Genomic DNA, 22,726 nt, shown 5'->3' with positions numbered 1-22,726 from the left:
AATCAGCAGATTTCCACCAGTCAGAAATACATATAAGCTGCCATTATTTTTATTCAGATGTTTTCATTTGATTAGAATCAACCCATTTGTTGGATATATGGACCGTTCATTCGATTCCTTTAATTTAAAAAATACAATGGTTATCTGTGAAAAGCTGATGCAGATTTCATTGAGTAAAATAACCATGACAACAATCTTAGTTGTGATGATACTCTGAGATACATATTGTAAAATAACAGATAATAAACAGCCTAATTATTGAAAACCTGTAGAAATAATATAATCTGGTAATTAAGAAGATTTTTAAGGTAAAGAGTATTATAAGGGATAAGAGAAAAGGTTAAGGAGGTATTAAAATTTTACAAAAAGCTAAATACTTCATAAATAGGTTTGGTTTGAATCAAGGAAAGAGAGAAAGGATATTGTCTGAATCTTGTGAATTAAAATTAGTCTTGTTTGTTACTAAAGTAATCAAAGGTCGGATCACATAAAGATATATGATTTACAAAGGTTTAAAAAAGAGTAACATCAACTTGCCTAATTATCCTTCGGGTAACAAAAAGTCCTTTATCAGCAATAGCTATTCCAGTTTTGTCATACACTGTTCAACTGCAATGCCCATCGATTAGTGTCTTCCCTAGGTTTATAAAACGTACTTCCCATATTAGTGGTATTTTTATCGTCTGTAGTGTCTTTCTTAGAAGATCATAATTAAGACTGAAATGTTAAATTATTTCTCATGAGATCCAATGATGAAATGTCTAGAACTTAGGAAAACGTTTGCTAAGAATAACATTACTGTAAAAGTAAGCCTTTAGGTAACTCACAAGCACTGCATTCAGGTTCTCCTCCGGATGAAGGATGGCCCTCTGCCAAGGCGACGAGCATGATGCAGAAAGTCAGGCCAGCTCCCATGTTTACTTCAACCTACAACAAAAGAATAAAATCAGCACGACCACACATGCTTGTTCTCTCTCTCTCTCTCTCTCTCTCTCTCTCTCTAAATGGAAAAATATTGATTTATACACATGAATATAACAACTCACTTGTATTATAATTAATGGTGGATGCTAACAGGGAATCACTCCGTGGCTAAGTCTTCAGAATTTCCCACAGGACGGAGTCAAAAAATTGGATAGATATTTAGTAGTATTGAAAAGATACTAGCCTGCAGTGATAAAAATAAACCAAAATGCGGAGACACCATTCCTAAACTGATCGTTTCAGGGCAGCCTCATGCTCCTTTGGGAGACCTTCCTTATTTGGAGCTGCTTTGTATTTTAGAACTTTAATTCAGCAGTATTTGGATTCTAAAGTTCACAGTTTATACCTTTCCAGATAATTCTTATCATCGACCTAGCCAGAAGTATGTTGTTGTGGGCAATTTGCCGTTACGATTACTTATGGCAGATTCCAGTAAATATAACCTTTGCAATTTGCTGCTACGATTACTTTTGACAGATTCCAGTAAATATAACCTTTGCATTACCAGAGTTTCAGGTTTCTCCATGTGTGTCAAAAACAGATAGTCTGGGAACTTACTGTTCAACACTTGCCCAGCCATCATTAAATGCATTCCCCCTGCATTAGCTATACCCATGTTTCATATATACTATATCGTAATTATCAACGTTCCTCATACAATTCAGTCCGTGTATTCTGTAGATTTTGGATGTGGGAAGACGTTCATCTCGTTAGATTTCTCAGCTATTCTCCTCTGTTGCTGTTCATCTTTGGTTTAAGAAATTGTGAATTTTGACAACTTTGTTGACCTGATGTTCCATTTGTGATACCCAGAGAGCAATTTGACACTCCTTGTTGCCTCCACAGTTCTCGTTGCCATAAGTTTCCCTTTTTGCATATTACTTTACAACTTTATATGTAGCTATGGCTTTTTTTGTTTATTATAAAAGGTATTATATCTTTGCAGTTGATTTCCTTAAGATGTGCGCTAATGATTTGTAATACAGATGCATTCGGGAGTGAAATAATAATCCTGTGTATAGTACACCATTGTTTCATTAAACCAGTTTGTTCTCCCCAAAGTTGGATGAATCTCACCTAAATATGAATTTTATGAACTTTATCACTTTGCCCTATGTTTCCCTGCAATTGTCACTTTCATCTTTGAACTACATAACTTCTGTTTCGCGTAACGTGTATTTGCTATATTTAAGACTTTCTCATTCGTCAATTTTGGAAATTCAAACGCTTTGTACAACGTCTTAATTATTAGGTTTCATTTTCGTAGTGTTTGCAACTATTATCACGTGATGTGGCGTTTCTTTGACTGTACTTACAACTTATGTAAATATTTCATTACTGAGCTGCTTTTCCAAACAGGGTATGACCCCAGATGGCCCCAGAAAAAAACAACATAATGGTCACTGTTACATTCATATATTCACTGCCGAATTGTGGACAACCCCTGTGCAGATAACTTCCATGTCATTAACTGCTCACTGCACCTGAACAGAGGATCATCAGCAGGGCGCATTTATCTGTTTGTACTTTATCGAAGCATAATTTAGGAGGTTATTATTTTTCTTTTTTATAGTTCAGCCCAGCACCATTTCCTGTTGCAGTTCGAGAAACAGATAAACAAATTTCTCTAGAACTACTGACATAGCCTACTCTAATTTCATACATAAGTTCAGTTGGAAGAAACATTTGTTGATTAAGAGGGTTGATGAAATTTTTTTAAATTTTAATGATAAATGAAACCATTTTGGTGCGATTTTCTTATATGCCTTACGTAATCTGTCTGTCTGAGCTACTTCCAGATTATCCAAGAAGACTAGGGTTACATGACGTCTACGTGTGGTAACGCAAGCGTATACCAGAATCATCAAGAACTTGAGCGACCATATATACACCAATATGATACCCGCCCTCGGTCAATAGTTACGCCCACAGCTGTTTTGGCAGCTTACGGTTTGAACACTCGCCACACAACTGTACTGCTGTTTGCCTAAATATTCTTCAGCTGTTGGAAGGGTTAGAAGATTTGGAATCATTAGTTAGACAACTTGTTCTACCTTTATTATACCGACGAAGCTCACCCACCCTTCCAGCGATGAAGAGCACAGGAAATAACCAGGTAATACCTGCTACATCCTTGCACCCTTTTCCCCTCCTCTTCCACTCTCCTTCTCCTCCTCTCCAATCCAATCACTTCTCCTCCGATATCCTTATCCCTTCCTCCTCCTCACCCACTTACCTTCTGCTCTCAATCCTTCACCTCCAGCCTCTGACACAGAAGAATATCCTCCACCATTGATATTACAAGCACTATATTAAGAGCACTACCCTCTGGAGGATGAACCTCCTATGCTGCAATTGTTGCCCTTCAGAAAAGGAACCCTAGCATAAAAATCACAGCAAGCTCAAATACCGAGAATTCAATATGACACCGAAAGGCAGAGCAACAGTGGACTTCTTGAAGGCCAGCACAGATTTTCAACTATTAGATCAGAATGAAAAAGTCAACAAGGCCATCGTGTGTTTCTGCCCAATACAGTTTTTTTATGAACCTTCAGTTGAAACTCCTTTATGTCACTGATGCCTGGAGTTCCCTGCAAGGTACAGCTTAGAATGTGGAGATAAAATCCCCACAGAGGAGTATACGCCAGCTAGCACCATGGCCACCACCAGGACCATTGTAGTGGATCCACTATTTGTGAAATGCATGACAACCGGCAAACAGTGTCTGGAACATTTTCAGAAATGGAAACCTACTATTCCTAAGTGCTCCAACTGTTTAGAATTACATCATAGTCCAAACAATGTAGTGCTAGAATGGCATGCATTGCACAGGTAAAAGCAAGGACAAACCCATCAAGACTGGCAACAGAACCTGCAACCTGCCGTCCAGCAATCTACATTTCAGTAAGAAACACTGCCGAAAATAAACCCATGGAAGCAGCACCAGTGTCTCACCAAGTGACCGTTAACCCCCAATAAAGGCCCACACCTCCTCACTACATGCCTTCACCTCTGACCTCAAAATGACCTTACAACTGCAGTCACCTTATTCCTACATCCAAGCTCTCTCCTCACCCTAAAAAGAAGAAATCGGATAAAAGGGAAATGTCTTATTCTGAGCTCAGACTATTACAGTGCAGATTTATAAAATCCATCAGCAATCAAACTAGTATAAAACTGTGGCAAGCAATGGATTCCATCAAAGATTCTTGCGATTGAGTTTCAAAACTTTTGGCCTCTCCTAACTCTTACAACTCAGTGAACAGCATCCTAGCAGGTGTTACTTACTTTTAATGACATTCTCCCTGTTCCTCTTACTGTCTTTCCTTTCTCTGTTTGGCAGCCTAACATCTAACAACAGAATCCCTCAACTAATGCTCTGTCCTTCTCTTAATCTGTTATCAATTTATCTTATCACCTTGCTTAAGGGGGTTAAAAACAAAACATAATTATACACTTGCATTCTACAGTCTTTCTTAGAGGGGTAAACCATAGGTCAAGTGCCACTGAATACTACTGAGAGCATTCACCTCTTCTTAAAAGGGTAACACAGCTATACATCTTCCCTTCAGGTGAGGCAAGAAATCAACTTTTCTCCTACTAAAACTCTTTCCTGAAGAAAATACTGACGTCTCCAAGTCATCTTAAGCAGAAAGGAGAGCACTATTTCAGTACAAAGGAATTTATCTTAGAGTTATTTGGAAGCAAGGAGCCATTCTAAGGAAAAGACCCCTTGTCAACTTGTGTGATGCCACATTAATGAGTTACAGTTGACAAGTTGAAAATCATTGTGTTTTGGTTTGTGAATAAATTTTATGTTTCCATCTTTTATTGCTTTAATTACTCCACTTTTAAAGCCACAGGCTACTGCTCCAACATGGCCTTCTTTCCACACATTGTGTAACATAGAATTTTTGCAGGAATTAAATTGGTGACATTGATTTGGTATGATTTTTAGTATTAGCCTGTAAGTTGAATAGCTTACACTTAAGCAAGGTGACAGAGTTAGCAAATCTCATTGAATTGGCCCAGGATATGGGCTTAGAAGGTCGTGAATTGAAACGATTCATGAACAAAAAACAAAATATTGTCCATGCACAGTAAGAGGGAAGAAGAGAGACAAAGAGAGAAGCTGAAAGACAGCAGGAACATAAACTTCTGATAATAAGACTCAAGGCAGAAGCTGAAGGACAGGTAAGTGGCACTAGCACTCCTTTAGTCACAGCAAAGCCAAAATTACCAAGTTTTTATAAAAAAAAAAAAAACACAACATGGATGCTTTCATAGAAATGTTTGAGAGATTTTGAGAGAGCTAAGGCTGGTATAGTGATGAGTGGGCTGTTTAAGTCCATTACCAACAGGTGAGGGTCTGCAAATATTTTTAAAGTATGACTTCTAATGAAGCCTTGTGAGTGGATTAGAATACCTAAATGCAGAAAAGAATTTGATGATTTTGTAGAACGACTTATCAGAGAACAATTCGTTAGCATGTGTTTGACCAAGATGGCAACATTCCCAAGGGGAAGAGTACCAAGATGGTGAAGTTTGCAGAGCAGCCCTTGATGGCTCATGTCCTAAGCTTAGGAGAATGCCAGAAGCTAATGAAAAGGTCAATAGGAGGTATCCAGGCAGAAACACTAGAAAAAGAAAAGGTAGGCGCTTTGTGTGTTGCAGGCCATCGCACTTGCCAAAAACTGTGTGCTTATTAGGAATAAGGCGCAGCAGAAACAGACCATCAGAAATAAAGGTAAGTGCTTTATATGCTACAAACCAGTATGCTTTGCTAAAAATTATGTTTGTAAAGAATAAAAACCATCAGAATTTCAAGGAACAAGCTGATGGGTCGAGGAGTTGGGTAAAATTCGCTGGTATGTTAGGCCTTAGTCGCCAGCCATGGAAAAAACCCTAGGTACATAAGTATATAGGTTCCAAATCTTTTATGACCTTTGCGCCTGAATTGCTAATGCCCTTGACTCTCACTTGAAAGACCGGAGTTCGGTCCGTGGTGAGTCAGAAATATATATATATATATATATATATATATATATATATATATATATATATATATATATATATATATATATATATATATATATATATATATATATATATATATATATATATATATATATATATATATATATATATATATATATATATATATATATATATATATATATATATTTGTCAGGCTATAGATATAGATTGATATTTTTAAGTAGTTGTTTAAGGAACAATCGTATTCCGATATATATTTTTGTCAGGCTAGGTAGTTGTTTGTAAGGAACAATTGTATTCCGATATCTATATTTGTCAGGCTAGGTAGTTGCTTGTAAGTATGAACAATCGTATTCCGATAAATATATTTGTCAGGCTAGGTAGTTGTTTGTAAGGAACAATCGTATTCCGATATATATATTTGTCAGGCTAGGTAGTTGTTTGTAAGGAACAATATTTGTCAGGCTAGGTAGGTGTTTATTCCGTATTCCGATATATATATTTGTCAGGCTAGGTAGGTGTTTGTAAGGAACAATCGTATTCGATATATATATTTGTCAGGCTAGGTAGTTGTTTGTAGTTCTTTGGAACAATCGTATTCCGATATATATATTTTGCTAGGTAGTTCTTTTGTAAGGAACAATAGGTAGTTGTTTGTCAGGCTAGGTAGTTGTTTGTAAGGAACAATCGTATTCGAATAATTTGTCAGGCTAGGTAGTTGTTTGTAAGGAACAATCGTATTATATATATATTTGTCAGGCTAGGTAGTTGTTTGTAAGGAACAATCGTATTCCGATATATATATTTGTCAGGCTAGGTAGTTGTTTGTAAGGAACAATCGTATTCCGATATATATATTTGTCAGGCTAGGTAGTTGTTTGTAGGAACAATCGTATTCCGATATATATATTTATATATTTGTTTCAGGAACTAGGTAGGTAGTTGTTTGTAAGGAACAATCGTATTCCGATATATATATTTGTCAGGCTAGGTAGTTGTTTGTAAGGAACAATCGTATTCCGATATATATATTTGTCAGGCTAGGTAGGTAGTTGTGTTTGTCAGGCTAGGTAGTTGTTTGTAAGGAACAATCGTATTCCGATATATATATTTGTCAGGCTAGGTAGGTGTTTGTAAGGAACAATCGTATTCCGATATATATATTTGTCAGGATAGGTAGTTGTTTGTAAGGAACAATCGTATTCCGATATATATATTTGTCAGGCTAGGTAGTTGTTTGTGAGGAACAATCGTATTCCGATATATATATTTGTCAGGCTAGGTAGGTGTTTGTAAAGGAACAATCGTATTCCGATATATATATTTGTCAGGATAGGTAGTTGTTTGTAAGGAACAATCGTATTCCGATATATATATTTGTCAGGCTAGGTAGTTGTTTGTAAGGAACAATCGTATTCCGATATATATATTTGTCAGGCTAGGTAGGTGTTTGTAAGGAACAATCGTATTCCGATATATATATTTGTCAGGCTATGTAGTTGTTTGTAAGGAACAATCGTATTCCGATATATATATTTGTCAGGCTAGGTAGTTGTTTGTAAGGAACAATCGTATTCCAATATATATATTTGTCAGGCTAGGTAGTTGTTTGTCAGGAACAATCGTATTCCGATATATATATTTGTAGTTCAGGCTAGGTAGGTGTTTGTAAGGAACAATCGTATTCCGATATATATATTTGTCAGGCTAGGTAGTTGTTTGTAAGGAACAATCGTATTCCGATATATATATTTGTCAGGCTAGGTAGTTGTTTGTAAGGGAACAATCGTATTCGATATATATATTTGTCAGGCTAGGTAGTTGTTTGTAAGGAACAATCGTATTCCGATATATATATTTGTCAGGCTAGGTAGTTTGTTTGTAATATATTTGTCAGGCTAACAGGTGTATGGAACAATCGATATATATATTTGTCAGGCTAGGTAGTTGTTTGTAAGGAACAATCGTATTCCGATATATATATTTGTCAGGCTAGGTAGTTGTTTGTAAGGAACAATCGTATTCCGATATATATATTTGTCAGGCTAGGTAGTTGTTTGTAAGGAACAATCGTATTCCGATATATATATTTGTCAGGCTAGGTAGTTGTTTGTAAGGAACAATCGTATTCCGATATATATATTTGTCAGGCTAGGTAGTTGTTTGTAAGGAACAATCGTATTCCGATATATATATTTGTCAGGCTAGGTAGTTGTTTGTAAGGAACAATCGTATTCCGATATATATATTTGTCAGGCTAGGTAGTTGTTTGTAAGGAACAAATCGTATTCCGATTGTTTCCTTCTGTCTGGTTTTGTCTCCTGTGATTTCAGTTTTGCCACGTTGGCAGGTGAGGTGTCGTCCGCCGGGAGTTGTGTGACAACAGGCAGTCAGTAGCAGGCCAGCATGGAGTCAAGAAGCCGTTAGTGTTAGGCACTCTGTCAGCAGCAGAGCCTCAGGTATGCCTACCTGAGGGCCAGTCAGAGTAGCTTCAGGTATTAGTTACTTGGAGTACGAGATGGACTGGTGTGTTTCGTCGTGTGGAGTATGACCCCGTCGTGTGGAGTATGACCTCATTGTCTGGAGCGTGATTTCGTCTGCAGTTCAACCTGTTTAGGATGTTCGCTGCATTTGAGTGTTCTGGTCCAAGTATGGCGGATTTGCTTGCAGTGGAGAATGACTTCGTCTGCAGTCCGACCTGTTTTGGATGTTTGCTGCATTTGGGTGTTCTGGTCCGAGTATAGTGGACTTGCTTATGTTGGATGATCACCTCTTCAGTTTGACCCCATGGTGGTCGTATATTATCTGTAAGACGCATTATGATTTGCGTGTGTTTAAAGTATTCATTGAGACAAAGTTCTCGCAACGATTTGTGTATTTGTTCGTCATGTAAAGGTGATTTTTGACAGGTTATTTGTTTCATATGTAAATTTCTGTTTTATGCTCTGAGGTCATATTTGACGTATTTTTCAGACTCCTGTTTAACATAATGTTAATAACTGTTTAATGCTTATGACTTTATTTTTACATTTGCTGATTAGATAGTTTATTGAACTATTTTGTTTGTTTTTTTGCTATTGACTCATTTGTAAATATTGATGAGCCTGACTTATTTGTACAATTGTATAAACGTTTGAATTTTGTAAACAAATTAGTATTAAGGTTGCCACTTTGGTTCTAGTTGGCTCCTTCCTCCTTTGTCTGCCCCAATTTCTGCCAGTCATTCCAGTCCGGATTATTTAATACTGTATATATATATACATATATATATATATATATATATATATATATATATATATATATATATATATATATATATATATATATATATATATATATATATATATATATATTATATATATATATATATATATATATATATATATATATATATATGTATGCATATATATATAATATATTATATATATATATCTGTATATATATATATATATATATATATATATATATATATATATATATTGTCATGAAGTGTTCCAAGTACCTGATTACTCACAACTAGTCATAGACTTCAAAAATTTACCTCACTTCAGCCAGATACCTGAACTCTCATAACAATAAAATTATGTCTGAGTATTCTAAAGGCAACAGTGATCCCTTATAACACTTACTAATCATGTGAGAAATCAGACTAACTTTATCAAAACTAGTGTGAGTTGTCAACATTTAAAAAAGAAATATACTAAAGTAAAAGGGCATCACTCCATCAAACAACTTTAACTATCTCCCCAGGTTAGAGTCACATCAGCAAAACTGAAGGAACAAAACATGTTCATTGCTATGCCTTATGCACACAATTAATCCTATCATTGGTTGTTAGCAAATGAAACACTATTGTAAAAACTTTAAATACAAAAATTTTCTTTTAAATTCAAAATTTATTATCAGAATTCACAATCTCACTTTTAAAGAAAAAAATTAAAATTACGTTAAAACAACAGAAAATTGAATTGTTTCTTGAATTAATTCACAAATGTTAATTCATAAAGAAATTGAATTAATCGAGCAAAATTTAAACTATTAAGAAATGCTTAAGATTTGAAAAAAAATCCGAGTAAATTAAAATTAAATCAAGTATGCAATGTTAAACTATTAGGAAACACTGAAGGTGCTAAGTAAATAAATGTTAAATCACCACTATATAAAATGTGAAAAACTAAAAGATTGCAAATACATAAAATATGGCAAAGTGTTAAATTCACAAAGAACTAAACAAACAATTCAAAAATCATCAAATAACCCAAGTCACATTAAGAGCACACAATTACCCAAGACATAAAAAATTAAATATAGTGTAAGTTCACTAAAGCAAAAATCCCTAAATATTGACCAATATTATACCATTCTTGAAAATGAAATACACTATAAAATCACTAAAGTATTTTAAGTCATGACTCAAACTGTAAAAATAGTACAATACCTGTAAACTGCAGTTATGGCCATTACCAAAATTTACCTTAACTGATGTGGCACCACGGAACACTCAGAATTCACAATCTTACACAAATGCAACTTCAAGATTTCACAAGAAATTTTATCAAACACTAAAGACTGACCAGTACAAAATCTTTACTTTTACATTGCAAGTTTAAAACTACGTGATATATATATATATATATATATATATATATATATATATATATATATATATATATATATATATATATAGAGAGAGAGAGAGAGAGAGAGAGAGAGAGAGAGAGAGAGAGAGAGAGAGAGAGAGAGATATATATATATATATATATATATATATAGAGAGAGAGAGAGAGAGAGAGAGAGAGAGAGAGAGAGAGAGAGAGAGAGAGAGAGAGAGAGAGAGAGAGAGTTAATGTAACTAGCGCAGTATCCGGTCTTATAATGAAATTAATCCTATCTACAATCAAAGAGCAAAATTTTTAGATACGTTATGTCAAACATTTTGGGAACGAGATTCGTGGAACATTCTACAAAAGAAAGACGACGTCACTTCCTGTCACATGAGACCCGATCAGAATAATATGTGACTGAACAGAAAATTGTATTGGACAAAGAAATAAATGCGGACGATACGCGACCAATGCAACATGCAGCTGGATAATTACAATTGGCATTTCTGTAAAACAGACGAAAACCAATTTGGTTTTCAGAACTGAGCAGCCTATTGTTATCTTGACCTGTCAAAATGTTATCTTTCGCGATGACACTCGAAGCAAAACAAAGCATCCACTATCACAAGTACAGATCACATGTCACTGGAAGACGAAATGCATGAATTTATATTACTTTATTATTAAAAGTGTAGTATTGGTGATTGTGAAATCTTACATACACTACACACGATACCTCAACAATTATTATTACTACACAGAATACATGATAACTAGAACAGTAAATATATAAAAATCGTGGAAAAATTACATTTCAAAGACAATATTATGAAATTCCTCCCCCCCCAAAAAAAAAAATTAGTTATCCTGGGTTTGAATCCAAAGATTCACAACTGGATAAATAATTTGCAACTACATTGTTCTTTCCTGAAATGTGTTTCACTTTTACATTATACGGTTGCAAGCACAAAGACCACATTGCAAATCTCTGATTGTTATTTTTCATCTTAGTGATGAATGAGACAGGGTTGTGGTCAGACAACACTAAAATTTCTTCATTCGTAGGTCGGTTCATATACACTGCACACTTTTTCAATGGTGGATTAATGCTAGCGTTTTTTTCTATGGTTAAATACACTTTCTGATGCTTTTTTCAACTTTGAAGACATGAAACAAACAGGATGTAAAATAGCACTGTCTTCTTGAAGCAGAACAACTCCAATTCCACAGCCAGATGCATCAACTTGTATCACAAACTTCTTATTGAAGTCTGGAGCTTGAAGTAATGGTCTTGATGTTAAAATGGTTTTAACCTTCTCAAATAATTCTCGACATTCTGAAGTCCAAACAAACTTTGTCTTTAGTCTTGTTAAATCAGTTAAGGGAGCTACTACAGAAGAGAAATTTGGACAAAATCGGCGATAAAATCCAACCATGTCGAAAACTCTTTGTAGCTGTTTCCTGGTAGCAGGGGCCGGAGGTTGGGGGGGGGGGGCGGGGAGCCTTACAGATAACTTCTACATTAGCGTCAACAGGAACGAGAAGGCCTTTTTCAACTTCAAATCCAAATACTGAACAGTTGCCTTTCCAAACTCATTTTTTTGTAAGTTGATTGTTACTCCTGCTTCCCACAGTTACTTGAACACTTTTCTTAAAATCCTCAGATGTTCTTCCCATGTTGTAAAATAAATCACTATGTCATCAAGGCAAACACCTACTCCTTCTGTGGATCCGAGCAGTTGATCCATCACTCGTTGAAATGCTGCAGGAGCATTCATCAGACCAAACGGCAAAATAGTGTATTGATAGTCTAAAAGGAGTAATGAAAGCTGACAGCAGAGCATTCTCATCCAAGGGAATTTGATTTTCAACAAATCTGTCTTGGAAACAAACTTTGCTTGCCCAATATTATCAAGTAATTGATCTGTAACAGGCAAGGGATAATTGTCAGCCACACCAATGGAATTCAGCTTCCTATAATCAGTACACATCCTAAATGAGCCATCTGGTCCCTTCACTAACACACATGGAGAACTGCTACTCCATGCTGCAACAAATACTCAACTCCTTTCTTCAAAACATCTCGATGAAAAGGCGATAGGCGATATGTTCTCTGTTAAAAAGGTTTTCCATCTTCTCTGATCTTTATCTTATGCTTTGTCAGATCGGTACGCCTAGGCATGTCTGCAAAAATTTCAGGGAAACTTCGAATCACTTCACTTAATTCACTACTTTGCCGAACGCTCAGATGTTTTAGTTTATCCTCCGAATTTTGCAATATTGAAAAATTGTTCATCTTGTTTTCAGCTCCCAATTCGCAGCCACCTTCATCCCCTGTGGATGAAGTTGTCTGTGTTACTCAAACTGTTTCAGTTTCAGTCTCTGAGAAGTAAGGTTTCTAAATATTCACATGTATCTTCCTCTGCTGTTTCCTTCTTCCTGGTGTTTCAGTCACATAAGTTCGATCACTTAACTTTTCTATTATCTTGTAAGGACCTTGAAATTTATTGGTAAGGGGAGATCTTTTCATTGGTAAGGACACTAGAACTTGCTGACCCACACTAAAACTTATTTTCAGATTTTCTAAAGAGAATTTTCTAACTTCTCTTAACCTTTTCCACAAGTTCTTCACATATTCTCCTTGGATTTCCTCTTGATTTTCTTCCCAATTTTCTGCAAGAACCTTCAGTGGACCTCTCACTTCTCGACCAAAAATCATCTCATTTGGCGAACACCCTATGCTTTCTTGACAAGCATTCCTAACTTCAAACAACACTAAGGGTAAACCAGCATCCCATTCTCTTCCTGTCTCATAACGGTATTTTTTTAACATTTTTCAATGTCTGGTGGAACCTTTCCAAGGCTCCTTGAGTCTCTGGCTGATAAACAGTTGATAACTGTTGTTTCACCCCCAACAGTTTCATCACATCCCGGAACAATTTAGAAGTAAGTTCGTTCCTCTATCACTTTGCATAATCTCTGGTATTCCAAACTACTTGGAGAAAAACTCCACCAACTTCTCAGCAATTACCTTTGCACTTATACTTCTCACAGGAATCACCTCAGGATCCCTTGTCACAGGGCACATTAATGTTAACAGATATTCATTTCCTTTCTTTCTTTTTGGAAGCAGCCCACATCTATAATCACCTTGCTAAAGGGTTCTCCTCTAACTTCTATGGGTTGTAGGGGGGCTTTCTGAATGATTTCATTCAGTTTTTCAGCTAGTTGGCAGGTGTAATATTCTCGACAGAACCTGCTAACATACTTGTGAAGTCCAGGCCAGAAAAAATACTTCATAATCTTTCAACAGTCTTCCTGATTCCCATGTGACCAGACTCGTGAGCTATTGCTACCACTTGCTTCCTCAACGGACATGGAATCAGAATTTGATGATATTCGCCCCATTCAGCAATATCTGCAGGTCTGTGCTTCCTCATTAGTAAACCTTCCTTTTGATAATAACAGATAAGTGTTTGTTGCATCTCTTCTGGATCAACAACTCTAAAGAACAAATCACCCAACTTTGTATCCTTCTTCTGCAATTCCATTAGCTTCTTTCTAGTTACTTGACCAACTTCAAGGGCTGAACTCTCAATATCTGCTAACTCTGCTTCTGTAGTTCCACTACTATCTTCAGGAACACTCTGACTACTCTGAGTCTCTTCAAGACAGGTTCTTTTTCTTCTTGGAAAATCTTTTCACTTGGGAAAACTTCACTTTCCTGGAACAGCTCTTCTAAGCTCAAAGATCCTTCACTTGATTCTTCTTGTGCAGGTAAATCCTCAGTTTCTTCATTTGCAGACGTAGTTCTCTTCATACTTCTGGTGGTAACACGACTTGCTAACAGGTGGGGGTTAGTGTTCTCTAAATCTAACATAGGACTAATCCTCAACAGTTTCTCTATCACTGTAGGACAAGGAACAAATGGTACACCACCTACTTTATTACCCAGTAGAACATGCACACATTCAACAGCTAGCGAGCCCTTTACAGCATAATCAACATTACCTGTCACCAATTCACACAATAGGTGCAAGCGGCATATAGGACTTACCCCCTCTCCTCCTATACCTTTCAAAATAACTGAATCTCCTGTGAGATTCTTCTCCAACAGTGGGTGAACACCACGAACTACCACACTATAAGTACTCCCAGTATCATGTAATACCTTGACTGGTACCTGCACACTCCCTCCTTGAGTTGCCCACATACCTTCATAGATATATGGCTTAAAAGCCTCCAAGCTGCTCAGCCACTCACTGCTTGAATTTACATTTCCACTGGCTGCTAAACACTCTGCTTAGTTAGTTTCAGTCTTTCCTGTAGTTTCAGTCTTCCCCACGCTGCTCTTTGTAGTCTGTTTCACCTGATCACCTTTGGCCACTTGATCAACTGGCTTTGACTGTTGTTGTGTCTGATAACAATCTCGACTATAGTGTCCTGCTTTTCCACAGTTGAAGCAGACAACATTAGTCTTTTGTATCTGCCTTGAGAAACTGGATGATGAGAATTTAACATTCGATTGCTGAGGGGTATTACCTCTCTTTGCCTTGTTATTACCACTAAAAGGATTCCCAGTAGTAAATTTGTCCCTGAAATTTGGATGAGACCTAAAACTTGTGTGTTGTTGGTTCTGGTACTTGACATTATATTTCCTTTTGTTATAATCTTCACTCAACGTAGCAGCGTTGTCAAGTTTCTTAACCTCTCTCTCTCTCTCTCTCTCTCTCTCTCTCTCTCTCTCTCTCTCTCTCTCTCTCTCTCTCTCAAATAGGCTCTTATGTGTTCAGGAATTCCTATAAGTTATTGTTCGAGGACTACCAACTCCTCAAGTTTGCCTACAGTTTTAGCTTTAACAGCCTCCAACCATCATTTGAAACACCTTCTCACTTCATAGGCATAATCCAAGAAAGTTATCTTATCATCCTTTCTCAAAGATCTGAAGCTTTCATTGTAATACTCAGGGGTCATCTGGTAAACTTGTAGCACATTGTGTTTGAGTACCTTGTATTCTTTACACTGATCAGCTGATAAGGCTAGATGGGCACTTCTTCCTTTACCAATCAAGAACACTCTGCAACAAGACTGACCATTTATCTTCTGGCCATCCCATACCTGAAGCCACTTTTTCAAAGCAATCAAAAAACTCATCTGGAGCTTCTTCTGTAAACTTTGGAATTAACTTCTGCACTCTTACCGCATCAAATACAGGGACTGAATTACCTTGGGTAGGGTTAGATGGTGTTACAGGTAATTTTGGGAGAGCTTCTAATAATTTCATCTCCCTTTCATAATCCTCCGGCTTCCTTGCTCTCTCTCTTTCCTCTCTTGCTTCTTCTGCTTCTCTTTCTTTCTTCTCTCTTTCCCCTCTTTCTCTTTCTGCCAACATTTTCAGTTTAATAAAGTTTTCTTCTCTTTCCTGTCTTTCTTTTTCTGCTTGCATTTTCAGCTTAATCAAGCTTTCTTCCACAGCTATGCATCTAAGCTCTACCTCTGCATCACTTCTCTCTTTCTTTTGCTCTTGTTTATTTATAAAAAAAATCTACCTCAGCTGGATTCAGTAATCTTGTGCCTCTCCCAATTCTTCATCTATTCTACCAGAGTCCATCAATGCTTGGATTGCAATACATCCGATTTGTGCCGTAATTATACCACTAGACACCTTATCCCCACAGGCCACAGCTAAAGTAGTCCAGTGTGCCTTAGTCAGGTTAGATTCAGATAACTTTTGGATGGATGGAGCTGCTAAAAACTTCTGAACATTGAACAGAGCCATTTTCTCTAAGTTACTCAACTAAGCAATCCACAATACAATGCAAAAATAACAATGTGGTCACTATTCTATCAAAAAATCCCTAACACCACCAAAATAAATCATAAACCAGAGTGATATTTTGTTTTGTTTCCGGGGTCTGGGCGTCAAGTTCATATTGTCATGAAGTGTTCCAAGTACCTGGTTATTACACAAATAATCATAGAATAAAAAAATTTACCTTACTGCAGCCAGATACCTGAACTCTCATAACAATAAAATTACGACTGAGTACTCTAAAGGCAACAGTGACCCCTTAAAAAACTTACTAATTGTGTGAGAAATCAGACTAACTTTATCAAAACTAGTGTGAGTATCAACATTTAAACAAGACATATACTAAAGTAAAAGGTCATCACTCCATCAAACAACTTTAACTATCTCCCCAGGTTAGAGTCACATCAGCAAAACTGAAGGAACAAAAAATTTTTATCACTATGCCTTATGCATGCAATTAATCCTATCACTGGTGGTTAGTAAATGAAACACTACTGTAAAAACTTTGAATACAAAAGATTTCTTTTTAAATTCAAAATTTATGATCAGAATTCATGATCTCATTTTTTAAAAAAAACTTAATATTACTTAAAAAAAACACAAATTGAATTAATTCTTGAACTAAATCACAAATGGTAATTTATCAAGAAATTGAGTTAATCAAGCAAAATTTAAACTATTAAGAAATGCTTAAAATTTGAAAAGAAAATCTAAGTAAATTAAAATTAAATCAAGTATGCAATGTTAAACTTTTAAGAAACACTTAAGGTGCTAAGTAAATAAATGTTAAATCACCACTATATAAATTGTGAAAAACTAAGAGATTGCAAATACATAAAATATGGAAAGTGTAACTTCACAAAAAACTAAACAAACAATTCAAAAAGAATCAAATAACCCAAGTGACATTAAGAACACACTATAACACAAGACAAAAACAAATTGAATGTAATGTAAATTCACTAAAGCAAAAATCTCTTAATATATTGACCTATGCTATACCATTCTTGAAAGTGAAATACAATGTAAAATCGCTCAAGCAGTCATGGCCGTTGCCAAAATTTACCTTAATTGTTGTGGCGCCACAAAACACTCAGAATTCACACTCTTACACAAATGCAGCTTCAAGATTTCACAAGAGATTTTAACAAACACTAAAGACTGACCAGTATAAAATCTTTCCTTTTACGTTACAAGTTTAAAACCGCACTATATAAAAAGAGAGAGAGAGATATTACAAATCATGTAACAAGCACAGTATTCGGTCTTATAATGAAATGAATCCTATCTACAATCAAAGAGCAAAACTTTTAGATGATGTCTTGGCAAACATTTTGAGAACGAGATTCATGGAACATTCTAGAAAAGAAAGATGACATCACTTCCTCTCACATGAGACCCGATGAGAACAATACATGACCTGACCAGAAAATCATATTGGACAAAGAAATAAAGGTGGACGACATGCAACCAATACAGCACAGCTGGATAATTACAACTGGCATGTCTATAAAACAGACAAAGACCAAAGTTAGTTTTCAGAACTGAACAGCCTATTGTTATCTTGACCTATCAACATGTTATCTTTTGCGATGACATTCGAAGCAAAACAAAGCATTCACTATCACAAGTACAGAACATTTGTTGCTGGGAGACAAAATGCATGATTATGTATTAAGTTATTATTAAAAGCGTATTATTAATTATTGTGAAATCTTACACACACTAAACATGATACTTCAACAATAATTATCATTACACAATATACATGATAACTTGAACAGTAAATATATCAAAATCATGGAAAAATATGCATTTTAAAGATAATACCATGAAATATATATATATATATATATATATATATATATATATATATATATATATATATATATATATATATATACATAAGCTGAAACCCACAGGAAAATGACAGACAGACGTTCAGTACCAAGAACTTTCACGTTTATTAACTCATCGTCTGGGCACAAATGAGACACAGATGAAAAGAAGGTCACAAAGTAAACAAAAAGAACAAGAATACCAGATGGTTAATTGTCAAAGGGTAATAAACAGAAAGATAATCCAGGATAATCTGGGATCAAGCAGTAACAGATTAAAACCATAGACCTAACTACAAGAGATACGAAAGTGTAGCCATACAAAATCCAAAAACATGTATAAAATTGAATACCAGATGGTTAATTGCCAAAGAGTAATAAACAAAAAGCTAATCCAGGAAAATCCTGGATCACACTGTCACAAACTAAAACCATATAGTTAACCATAAGAGATACAGAATCTTTCCCATTCAAATTGCAGAAACATGTATAAAACTGAATACTAATCTTGCTTATATTTATCGACAACTTTTTTAATTATGAAGGCATCAAGTTTAAACAAACCAAGACTTAAATTTAGAACACTTTCATTATTTAACTTGATAAAACAAGATTCAATGATATTGCTTTTAACTGTGTCGTTGCACGGAACTAAAGATCTTGCTTCACTCCAGTTAATAGGATGATCTAAATCTCTCATATGTACGAATAATGCATTCGATATTTGGCCAATTCTCACAGAGTATTGGTGTTGTTTGATTTGTTGTGAAAGTGATTTTCCAGTTTGTCCATAATATATTTTATCACGCTTTTTACAAGGAATTTCATAGATGCAGCCAGAAACATCTTTAGAAGAATTTTTTATCACTAAACTCTTAACATTAAAATGACTGAAAACATATATATTGAAAGGCTTTAAAATTCTAGGAATTTGTAAAAGGCTTTCATCATATGGTAATTTGAGAATGTTATGCTTGCTGAATTCAAGTTTGTTATTAGTTAAATAATATGTTTTCCTGGCTCTTTTCCATGCTACATCTACAAAGGTCCTTGGTTATCTAAGTTTCAAAGCAATATCATAAATAGTTTTGATCTCAGCATCAATGAACTGCTGGCTACAAACACGTAAAGCTCTTAAGAACATTCCAGAAAAGACAGAGAATTTTAGCATTTTGATGATGATTGGAATAATAATGAACAAAAGAGGCAATGTTAGTTGATTTTAGAAAGAGTGAAAAGGTGAAATTTCTATCATTTCTATGGACAGCTACATCAGAAATTCCTGGAGATTTTCGTGAACTGCCCAGAAACGGAAAATATCCACAAGTCTAAAACATAACTTTTTGGGGCAAAATTCTTGGTAAGAATTTTGTCTCGAAAAATTCCATGCAAATATTGCTAAGGACAGGAGATAAGGGATTACCCATAGCCATGCCGAACTTTTGTACAAAAATTCCCCATTAAAAAAAATTTACTATCTTTGATACATAACCTTACAAGATTAGTGAGGTTTGCCACAGTTAAAGGATTATCATAACTTTCCATTTCTTCCTCTAAAAATTCAATTAAATCATCTAGAGAAACTTTTTGTAGACAAAGAGACAACATCAAAACTAACCATAATAAAATCACATTTCAAATTCAAACTATTCGACATTATTTTTTACATTCGTATTAGAAATGTTTCCTACCAAAGGTGTAACAATTTTTACAAGCCATTTAGATAAATTATACGAAACTGAACCTGCTGAACTAATGATTGGTCTAATAGTGTTATTGATTTTGTGTCTTGACTAAATCAATAACCCTATTAGACCAATCATTGATGCTGAGATCAAAACTACTTATGATATTGCTTTGAAACTTAAATACCCAAGGACCTTTGTAGATGTAGCATGGAAAAGAACTAAGAAAACATTTTATTTAACTAATAACAAACTTGAATTCAGCAAGCATAATATTCTCAAATTACCGTATGATGAAAGCCTTTTACAAATTCCTAGAATTTTAAAGCTTTTTAATATAAATGTTTTCAGTCATTTTAATGTTAAGAGTTTAGTAATAACAAAATTCTTCTAAAGATATTTCTGACTGCATCTATGAAATTCCTTGTAAAAAGCGTGATAAAATATATTATGGACAAACTGGAAAATCACTTTCACAACAAATCAAACAACACCAGTATTCTGTGAGAACTGGCCAAATATCGAATGCATTAGTCGTGCATATGAGGCATTTAGATCATCCTATTAACTGGAGTGAAGCAAGATCTTTAGTCCCGTGCAACGACACATTTAAAAGGAATATCACTGAATCTTGTTTTATCAAGTTAAATAATGAAAGTGTTCTAAATTTAAGTCTTGGTTTGTTTAAACTTGATGCCTTCATAATTAAAAAAGTTGTCGATAAATATAAGCAAAATTAGTATTTAATTTTACACGTTTCTGCAATTTGAATGGGAAAGAACCCGTATCTCTTATGGTTAACTATATGGTTTTAGTTTGTGACTGCATGATCCAGGATTTTCCTGGATTAGCTTTTTGTTTATTACCCCTTGGCAATTAACCATCTGGTATTCAGTTTTATACATGTTTTTGGATTTTGTATGGCTAAACTTTCGTATCTCTTGTAGTTAGGTCTACGGTTTTAGTTTGTTACTGCCTGATCCCAGATTATCCTGGATTATCTTTCTGCTTATTACCCTTTGACAATTCACCATCTAGTATTCTTATTCTTTTTGTTTACTTTTCATCTGTGTCTCATTTGTGCCCAGGCGATGCATTAATAAACGGGAAAGTTCTTGGTACTGAACTTCTGCCTGTCGTTTTCCTGTGGGATTCGCTTATACACTGAAGTCACGTGCATCTACTGTGATTTTTTTAAAACATAATATATATAAGTATATATATATATATATATATATATATATATATATATATATATATATATATATATATATATATATATATATATATATATATATATATATATATATATATATATATATATATATATATATATATATATATATATATATATATATATATATATATATATATATATATATATATATATATATATTTATATAATATATATATATATATATATATATATATATATATATATATATATATAAATATATATATATATATATATATATATATATATATATATATATATATATATAGTTACAAGAGTGAGCTGGAAGATAATGATAATATTGCAATTTTACTTGACCTTGAGATTTAGTGGCTAACTGCTTGTAAGTTCAAGAGAAATAGAAAATAGCAGGTCGCCAGTGAGACCCAGATGATACAATTCTAAGGGTTAGGGTTTATTTACATGTAGAACAGATCAAAATTAAGTACAATTAATTTACAAAGGGCTCACAATTCATTAATTATAAATTACACGGAAGACACAATTAATTACAAATAAATGACAATGGAATTTTATATTTAAATTTCCACGAAGCATAAGGGAATGGTATCCCAAATAAGCACAAATAGCTGTTGTTATTTCGATGGAGCTAAAGTGTAGCAAAGTGGCAAACTGGTAACAGGAGTGCAAAGGCAGATTCGATTCCATGTGTGAATTAGCGTTTCCTGAAATGCAGAGAGCTTAGTTGCTAATCAAAATTAACATGCAGGCCCTATCACATGAAAATTGAACAGTCTTAGGCTGGAGGAGGCACTTAAATTCACTTATTTAATTCAACAAAGGTAACTCATAAAGCTAAGAGACATTAAATCATTGAAATGCCAGATGCATAGGTTCACAAGAAAGGAAATTTTGAAATGGAGGAACTGACTCACCACGGGACAGAACCCCTGGTCTTTCGAGTGGGAGTCCAGGGCATTAGCAATTTAGGCACAAAGATCATGAAAGCAGTTGGAACCTATGTACTTATGTACCTAAGGTTTTTCCCGGGCAGGTGACTAAGGCCTAACATACCAGCAAATTTTACCCAACTCCCTGACCCATATCAGCACTTGAAATGCTAACATTTCATTCTACTTACCCCTTTCACTGTGAGATATTATGGAATTGAACACATGGGAACGTGTTTCACAGAAATAAATTTCTAATTCACCACTGTATCGAACCCCAGTCTTTCCAACTGCCCTGGGATCTCACTCGAAAGACCAGTGTTTGGTCCCATGGTGAGTCAGAAATATATTTCTGTGAAACACATCCCCATGCATTCATTTCCATAATATCTCTCAGTGAAAGGGGTAAGTCGAATAAAATATTAGCAATTCGAGTGCTGATGGGTCAGCGAGTTGAGTAAAATTCGCTGGTGTGTTAGGTCTTGAGTCACCTGAACGGGAAAAACCTTAGGTCCGTAAGTACATAGGTTCCAACACCTTTTATGACCTTTGTGCCCGAATTGGTAATGGCCTGAACTCTCACTTGAAAGACTAGGGTTCGGTCCCGTGGTGAGTCAGAAATTTATTTCTGTGAAACACGTTCCCATGTGTTCATTTCCA

The 22,726-nt window shown here is 34.9% G+C and overlaps 1 protein-coding gene across 1 annotated transcript in view; it reads right to left on the bottom strand.

Moving 5' to 3' along the window:
- Nucleotides 1-22,726, bottom strand: part of LOC136836552 (uncharacterized) — a 322,404-nt gene that overhangs the window by 278,880 nt on the left and 20,798 nt on the right. The window contains exon 2 of the mRNA XM_067100992.1: nucleotides 828-927. Within this exon, the coding sequence (XP_066957093.1) occupies nucleotides 828-915 (88 nt within the window). The 5' untranslated portion in view covers nucleotides 916-927. The remainder of the gene's footprint in view (nucleotides 1-827; nucleotides 928-22,726) is intronic.

This window comes from Macrobrachium rosenbergii, chromosome 56 (assembly GCF_040412425.1).
Source record: "Macrobrachium rosenbergii isolate ZJJX-2024 chromosome 56, ASM4041242v1, whole genome shotgun sequence".
Classification (NCBI taxonomy): domain Eukaryota; kingdom Metazoa; phylum Arthropoda; class Malacostraca; order Decapoda; family Palaemonidae; genus Macrobrachium; species Macrobrachium rosenbergii.
This window is presented reverse-complemented; position numbering and strand designations above follow the sequence as displayed.